Below are 9,042 nucleotides of genomic sequence, written 5' to 3'. Positions count from 1 at the left end.
CCTCTAACATGGAAAGTTAAAAATTATCTGATTAACCAGTACTCTTTGCTTTTTCAGATGGAGAAATTGTTCAAGACCTCCAAAACCAATATTCTTCCTCCTCCTGCCCCTCAGTAGTAATATCACCAGCCCTATTTTCTGCTTTTGGGAACAAAACTGGCCTTTTCCCCCCTACACATCTCAGACCTGCATCAGGACAGCTTTTGACATCCTCCTGCAGGAAACTTGCCAGTGGATCTTCTACGTACAGTAGAACATCCAAAGGGTAGGCTACATATACCAAATTTCACTCCATAGTTGAGGATGCATTGAGATTGTCACTTAAAGCAGGAATTAAACAGCTTTACACATGAACAACATTGTGTATCCTTACTAAAGCTGAGCAAACGATTGATGGAGGGGGGCTCACTGGCAGTTAAAAATAATACAATTTGGTTCTGATTGAACAGAATGTGAAAGATCTGAAAAATTTTGTTCAAGCCAAAACATTCTTTTCAAAGGGCTAGATTCACAAAATGCCAAGAGGAGAATGTTCCCGTATAAACTTTTGCCCAGTGGTTAGAGCATTCACCTGGGATGTGGGAAACCCAGGTTCAATTCCCCCCTCTACCTGATGTGGGGAAGAGATTTGATGCTGGGTCTCCCTTGCCCTAACCATCAGGCAATGGGATAATAAATTACAGTGTTGCCAACTCTAATGATTTTGTCACAAGTCTCATGATAATTATTGTTTTCCTTAAAGCCCCAGCTCCTGAGGTCAATGGATGTGTGATGATTTCAGCCTTCATTTTTAAAGAAAAAGTAAGTTTCTAGCCCTCATGGCTGTGGAGAAAGCTTCAAAATGTGACCCCAGTGTACTCTAAACACTCAAATAGAAGGTAAATAAAAAAAGCCACCAAATCATGATTTTTTAACATTTGGGGTTGGCAATGCCGATTACATAATCACTGGAGCTGGTGCAGGAACTTGGGTCTTCCATCTCCCAGCTGAATGCCCCACGCACCAGGCTGTAGAGCCTCTCTCTCTCTCTGGCCTTTAAACTTCCAGATTCTCCTAGGGCACTGCACTACTTTTTAAAATGGATCCTGCAAGCTGGAAGGTATTTTTTTTTTTAAAGCCACTGAATTTAGAAGTATGGATTAATGGTTCATACAAAAATATGCATGCAAACGGTCTGTTATGTGTGTGCAGAGCTTTTTGCTGGATTCTAAAAAGCCATGGTTTTTAAAAAAAATTATTTGCCATTGTCTGAAGTTGTAGTATATATGGTTAGAGTAAATCTGGTTGTCAAACTACATGCAAAAAAACCCTTTCAAGAAAAGTCAGTCAAATTTTCAACCTTGACAGTGTCCCCTTACCATTATTGTAAGTACTTTGAGAATCTTTAATATTTTTGGAATATCAATGCCAAAAGGGAATTTTAGGATTAGATGAAATGACCACTGGATGTCACTGTTGCTTTTAAAATGGACAGTAAGTTTGGAAATGACAAATGACAGCAGTTTGGAAACAAAACCTGTTAGCGTCGATCACTAAAATGGTCAGAAATAAAACTGACAGCCATTTGTTTTCACTACACAGAAGTTTATTATGAAAGTTAAACATACAACACAAAAGGTAGCAAAAGCAATCCTGTAGCTTAAGGCAACTCTTAAAGGAGACGAATTCAAGAAAGGATGATGCAACTTCTGTTTAAATAGAAATTATGAAAAATATCAAATTGCATCAATAACTTAAAACGTACTTTAAAAAGTCTGCACTAACCAGCAGAGGGTAAGGGTTTCTGATCTTAATGCCAGCATTAAGATATAGTAAGCAGCACAATGCTAAATGATGAGAGGGAAAGTTCAGTATTTACACAAAAGATAGTAATGTTTAGATCTGATAGTATAATTTCCTGTGTACTTATGGTTTGGAACCATGATCTGAAACCATTAGGAAAATTATGTAAAATAAATCTTCATGCTATTCCATCGAAAATACAGGGGATGCAGAGAGGATCCAGGACTAGAACGATGGGTACCTTAAATATCACATTACAGAAGCTTTTCAGAAAAAAAATGCTTCTTCAGGGAAGAGGAGAGGAAAAATAACATGAGCCACAAAGAATGTGAAACCTTATCTGTCAGATTAGCCAAATTTAAATTTATGTATCAATATCAAAGTATTTCCATTTTATGATGTTGTCACAGCAGTTACAGATAACTGTTTTAGCGAACTGTTAAATATTCATGGTATTAACATACAAGGAGTTCCGTTCACATTTCCATTATTTGTTTATAGTTTTGCAAGACCTCGTATAATTTCAATTCAAATGTTTTGCCATCAGTAAGGATACCATATAAAAATAAATATTTAATGATCCTAATCATACACAATTTCAGTTCATTTTCAAAATTCATCATGAAACCATAATTTTTCTTTAAAATAAGTGGTCTAGCGTCAGCATTTTAATATTAAAGATTATTTCAAATGACAAAAAATTAATTAAGCTATACAGAAAGCATCAGCTTCAAACAATGCCAAATGACACTGCTGTTTCCAGTTGTTTCTTTAAAGTAATGGATGTTGATGGAAAGTTGGGAATAAGCCTGTTTACAAAAATTATTCATACAAATGAATCCATCCCAAATCTTACCCTGTTGGAAAATGCCATATATACGGTAAATTAGTTTTATATGTAGACGATTTAATAAAAGAAAGTGTCCTATGGACAGTATGAGAGATTCTACACACAACCCCAAATCTCTCCTTTCATCATTCAGCATAAATTTACAAAAAGCATAAGATATAAAATACACTTAAAGCAGATATCTTAAACATGATTTTTAATACAATATCACCATTGCAGCTGATCACCTTTGTCCCCAGTTTAACATGCGGTCAAATCCAATCGTGAAGTTGCAATATCCCTTTCCAGAACTATTTAAAAAAATCCCTGAATAAAACAGAAGCCAGCCTGCAACTTCCTAGGAGTCTCAGTAGGTACTATATACAGGGCTATATTAACCACCCAAACTCATTTAGTTCAGAAAAGAAACTAGGTTAGATTCTGGGGCAGAATGCACTGACATCAAAAATATTTTTAAAACATTTTATTTTAAAAAATGGAACCAATGAATTGCTAGCAGTTAAAAGGATATTGCAACTTTAACAAACATACATGCATGTTAGAAAGTTGATTGACAGCTCTGTGCTACTGGGTTCAGCTCGTAAATAATGCAAAAAATGTCAGCAGTCTTTAAAATGTCTTGCAAATTTTGAAGATAAAAAAGAAAATTGCAAAAAAGACAAGAATGCATATCTAAAATAGAGCAGGAGCACAATAATGACAACCAAAACTTCCAAAAGCCCATATAAAAAAATTAAGCTTGGAAAGCCTTGGCTTCCAGCAATTTACCAAAAACAAAAACAGTTGTAATCTGCGATGTCTTGACCCATTTTTAAGTGACAATTTTTTTTATGACAGTTGAGAAAAATGGTTTATAGCTGCTTAAGTTTCCATTTCACTAAAATAGTGCCAACAAAAATAAGCTTGCATAGAAAAACAATCTCAAATTGCCACTGGCTACATGCTTACAATAGGAAATGCAGATATTGTAACATAAACATAGTGCAAACCATGGCAGTTCATGCTGGTTGTGACTGCCGCAGGTCAGGAAATAGACCATAGTAACCCAGTTATCACAGTTTCTGGTCTTTTATTTAATCTTTTGCCAAGTATAAGCAATGCATATGCGCAGACCCATGGCATGTCTGCTGCCGCTGTTGATTAACGCAGTTTGAGGTCATCACCACTTCCTAGGTTAGATCCAGGACTAGGGTCTTGTTGTCTTCTTGCCTATATTAATAAAGTTACATTCAAGGTCAAAGGTATGGTTTGGAAATATCAATTTAGTTGATTTTTTAAATGCATTCATTACAAGCTTATGACCACAAATAATTCCATGACATGAAATGTACACTTCAAACTGTTAAATACATACTATAAATACAAAAATACCATCAATACCCCCTACTTAATCCCCCACCTTCGTGCAAAACCCTGAGTAAAAGCAAGACTTCACACAATCCTTTGAAGGTCTGGCTCTGGTTTTGATGGACCAGCAGAGGAAGGGCACTCTGGAGTAGAAGACCCTACACTGAAAATGCTGTGTCAAGTTCCTGATGTTCAAATCTAAGGACTGTTAAATTACTACTTAATTTATTTCAACAGATGGGAGAGGTCAGAGGTAGCAGAGTGGTTACTAAAGATAGTACAGACTCCAACCATCTAAGGCTTCATAGATCCAATTCAACACCTTGCATTGTTCTTAGAAGGCAACTAGAGGACAGTGAAATCTACAGAGCACAGTTACAATAAACTTGCACCAAGTAGGCAAATGGCAGCATTCTGTCAAAAAATGAAGTGTCTAGATGTCTTCAAGTGCAGCCCTATGGACAGCATGTTTCAATAATACAATCTGGAGGTAACTAAGGCATGGATAAGTATGCGTCCGAGGACAGACCTTTATGCAGTCTCTTTGCACCCCAAAAATTGCACCCCTCATTTTAAAAGGATGTAAACGTTCCTTTAATTGGAGGTGCAAATATCAACCCTGCTGTTTCCTGTAAATTCATCCCCTACCCACCAGCATCACCTCCCTCTTGTCTGACTTGAGCTTCTGCTGACCTTTTTATCCATGCCTTAACTGACAACCATTCGGAAAGCCAAGTGACTGCATCGTCTTGGTCAGACAATAATGCAGAGCTAGTGCCAGCCACACAGTGGTGACAACGCAGCTCATCCTGTCTCACAATCTCCCCTACTACCTACATACAGAAATTGAACCAAAGTGAGAATAGAAGCTGCAAAAATCCTTGCTGGGGGCAATGAGAAACTGCCCATCACCTGCCTCTGGAATCTCTCTGACAGAAAGGAGTAAGAGTCACTGAAGCACAGTAGGTCCATTCCTGCTAGATACCATGTGAAAAGTCTCCATAACGTCAGAATTAATACTATGGTCAAAGGCTGATGACAGCTCCAGGAGACTCATCATGGATACATGACCTCTGTCTGTACTCCAAATTTTTCATGAGAAAAATCTAGATCCTCAGTATGGCACATCTACGTCTGCTGGGATTCTATCTCTCAACTGGACAAGCAGCCTGGAGACAAGTCAAATCATGACAAGGATTTGGTCTTCACTCTCCCAGTATCCAACTTAACATTTTGTTTAAGATCTGTAGTACATCCATCCACCTGTACACTGAGTTCTCCTTTACCTGGAATAACTACCATGAAACTATAGTATTTCAAACACTCTGTAAGAGCTTCATCCTCTCAGAACTTGAAGTCAATCAGGACAATACATCTCAGTGACTCCAACGCCAGGCCAGAGAAGAAAGCTGTTAACTTCGGCCTCAATCCTGCAAATACATACTTGCTTGACTTTATGCATAAGTAGTCCTATTCAAGTCAGTGGAACTATTCACATGTGTAAAATTAAACATGCGTAAGCATTTGCAGGACCTTAGATGGGAGGTCTACAGTATAACAGGACAGCTTTACACACAACCATTAATCCCAAATAAATCCTCTCCTGTAATTTATTAATATGATGGATGTTAACTATAATCCTGTTTTGGAGTGAAGAACTTCCACACACACATATGAAATATAAATAAATCCATTAAAATTGTATCAGATTTTCTGCTACTTAAGTCAAGTGTAATAATGCCAAAATTTGAGACAGAGATCCAGTAAAAACATCTAACAGTGCATATGATGTATTTTCTTGTTCTATGACAGAAACAGGACACATTTTTAATGTCAATGCCTCTAAAAATGCAAGAAATGAATCTGTTTAACTCAAATATTTAATCACAATACCAACTCCATCAGTATCAAGACTAACCAAAACAATTAGAGAAGAAGCTGTTCAGCTAATATAAAAGGTTACTTATCAACATAATGAAAACAGAGTACTATGGCAGGTCTGTCCTCTTGGTGGCGTGTCCAATTGTCTCTCTTGCCTGACTAGTTAAGTTTTTATTTCCTTATTGTGCAAGCAGCAAAAAGCTCAAGTGAAGGAAGTATCACTGCACAGAATAATTGGATTCAGAAACGACGAAGCATATTCTATTTTCTGAGGTGTTAATCTGCAGGTATAAAGGCTGACATTTTTTTAAATCTGTTGGTAAAGGAAATCCACTTAAGGCGGACAATAGTCAAACTGTTAATAATTTTGAAATCACACGTATTCTGGTGGGAACATTTTAAGAGTCTAAAAATAAATCCCCATCCAAAAAACAACAACAAATCATTAACCTGCCGTTAGGGTTATAAATATAATCTTAGAAGATCAACATCTTGAAGATGTTGTAGTTTTCATAAACACAAGTGTCCAAAAGCAAGGAATTTCTAAGTTGACAATTAAAAAATAGAAATCTGAAAGTAGAGAATTAAGCTCTCTAACCTTAGTTCTCTTCTCCAGTATATCCTCACCCTGTCTACTCTCTTAATGACAAGTATCACAGCAAGTCTACATGGAAGCCCTGGAAATCTTACCAGTTGTCCTGGAACACTGGTAGTTGAGGACAAATTAAATCCCATATATTTTAGTGTTTCTGCCGCGACTATATGGCCATTTTAATTCCTCATACACCATGGATTTATGCAGCAAAGTATACATAGCCTAAACACAAAATTTTTAATGGCTGCTGCTACAAGGAGCTCAACTCCTGTGCCTAGTAAAGTGTTAAGAAGTTATGGTTCCTTTTTCATCCCAGCTGACATCACCATCATTCAGGCCCAGGAACTGGTAGGTTTTTTTTGACAGCTCCCTCCTTCACCCATCCAGGCCATATCCAAATCCTACCACTATTTGTTCCTGAGCATCTCTACAATCTGTCATTTCCCCTTCTGTCTCTATAGCCAGCTCTTTAGTTCAGGACCTCACTAGATATTCTCTAGACGACCATTCCTCTCTGGACTCCCAAACACACAAATGGACACCCTTCAGTACATACAAAAGGCCGTTCATAAACTCCTCTCTCTTGTGACATGATCATGTAACTCCCTTTTTTGGGATGGGAAGCTAATAGAGGGATTCATGTTCTATCAAATTTAAACTTCTTGTCAGACCACCTTCAAAGCTCTCTCTCTCTATAACTCTGCCCCTCCCAATTTATCCCCACTTGTCAAGTTTCACATTGCCCTCTGCTCCTTCTGCTGTGCCAATGCTCTCAACCTCATCCACGCAATCTGCCAATCTCTCAATCACTTCTGTGCCTTCTTCCATGCAGCCCCATATGCATGGTACAACTTCCTGAGTTTGGGACAAAAGACCCCTATTCCACCCACATTTAAATCCCCATTAGGATATGTCTGTACTCATGGGCGGCGGGTCGCACAGGCTGGGGGAGGCTTTGCCTCCCCAAACAGCCAGACATTACCCTGCATTCTGCTGTGACCGCTCCCTGCGGCAGCGTGTGGCTCCAGTCCTCCGGCTCCAGACCAGCAGTTCTCTGCTGACGTTGGGGCCTTGTGCCTTCCCATGCTCATGAGCTGGGAAGGCTGCGGCTGCCTGCCCCCCACCCTTCTGGCACTCCTTTGGGGCTGGGGTCAAGCTGCGCTACTGGGCCAGTGGCCATGGGCGGCTCCGGTGTGTGTGGGGGGGTGCTCTGGTGGGGGGGCGCTGACTTGACTCACGGGTCTCAGGCTGCAGGGCTGTTTAATTATTGCGTAGACGTTCAGCCCGAGCTCTGGGACCCTCCTACTGTGCAGGGTCCTAGAGCCCGGGCTCCAACCCAAACCTGGATGTCTCCACCGCAATTAAAACAGCCCTGTAGCCCAAGCCAGCTGGCATGGGCCAGCTGCAGGTTTTTAATTGCAATGTCGACATACCCTTAAAGACCCATTTCTGCCATGTTGCTTATAATGAATCAAGCAGACTTGTATATAATTTGCCTATTATTTCCCTTCCCATGCCTTGCTTCTACTTGGTTGTGCTTAGACTGTGAGCTCCTCTGAACAGGAACCATCCTTCGTAACTGTTTGGAAACCACGTAGAGTGTAATGAGTAGTACCACAAACAATAATCGTTTTTTCTTTGCATCTGAATAAAAAGTCTTGATTTAACATCCAGTGATAGAGGCACAGGACAAATCTAGTTAAGAGTTCAAGATCTACATAAAATGATCATGTTTATTCCCTATAGGCTTTTCATTAGACTAATTCAGTTTAAACTAGTCTAAAAGGGTTTACTTTTGCCTCCAGTTCTGCTAATTTGAAGTCATGGAGGAAACATTACTGACTTCCTATTTAAGAGTGCCAAAGGTGTTAACAGCGGCAGCCAACTTGACAAGATTGGAAGAACAAACTGTGCCTTTAATAAATATCAAAGCCTCTTTAAGCAGGACTTTTTCATTCCTTTCAGAGTGATATTCTACTAACCTACCCCACGATTTTCTAATAGTACAAGTCTTTTACTCAGCAAGCTCTTCTAAAAGGTTTTTTTCCTTGTTCAATATACAATTTTTTTTTTAAATTAGTTCTTATGTTTTTCTGATGTCCAGGAAATATTTCAATATTTTATTTTTTTTCCATTTTAAGTATTCTAATATCTTGATATTTTTTTTATTTTATATTTGTACAGTGCATATCACAATCAGGTCTTGCTTTTAGGCACGACTGCAAATGCAAATAATATTGCAGACCATATTCTCAGCTGGTATAAATTAGCAAGCTCCCATGAAGTCAATGGAACAACAATGATTTACACCAGCTGAGGATGTGGCTCTTCATGTTTTTTGTGGTTACAGTCTCACCACGGAAGGCCTCACTCCTCTTTGCTGTAACGTTGACATCAGTTATTTAAGTAATGATTAAGGTCCTACTTGAATTGCTGTATGATTGTCAAATAATTGAAGCTGAGTTACAGACAAGATAAGGAAAATTGCGGAAAAGTAATCATGGACCTTTATTATTTGCAGTAATTTGGAAAACCCGTCCTCGCTGTCAGCTGCCCAGGGTGGCTGATGGCCCCCGCTGTCAGCCAC

General features: G+C 38.9%; 1 protein-coding gene across 4 annotated transcripts in view; it reads right to left on the bottom strand.

The window, feature by feature from the left end:
* Positions 1 to 1,567: 1,567 nt before the first annotated feature.
* CBFB (core-binding factor subunit beta) overlaps positions 1,568 to 9,042 on the bottom strand; it is a 62,149-nt gene continuing 54,674 nt past the window's right edge. For all 4 annotated transcript variants that reach the window (XM_024202251.2, XM_024202250.2, XM_024202252.2 and 1 more), the window contains one exon: positions 1,568 to 3,841. In XM_024202251.2, the coding sequence (XP_024058019.1) occupies positions 3,819 to 3,841 (23 nt within the window). In that variant the 3' untranslated portion in view covers positions 1,568 to 3,818. The remainder of the gene's footprint in view (positions 3,842 to 9,042) is intronic.

This window comes from Terrapene carolina, unplaced genomic scaffold, assembly GCF_002925995.2.
Source record: "Terrapene carolina triunguis isolate 2854851 unplaced genomic scaffold, T_m_triunguis-2.0 Scaffold130, whole genome shotgun sequence".
Taxonomy (NCBI): Eukaryota; Metazoa; Chordata; order Testudines; family Emydidae; genus Terrapene; species Terrapene triunguis.
The sequence above is the reverse complement of the archived record's forward strand: the minus strand, read 5'-3'. Positions and strand labels throughout refer to the sequence as shown.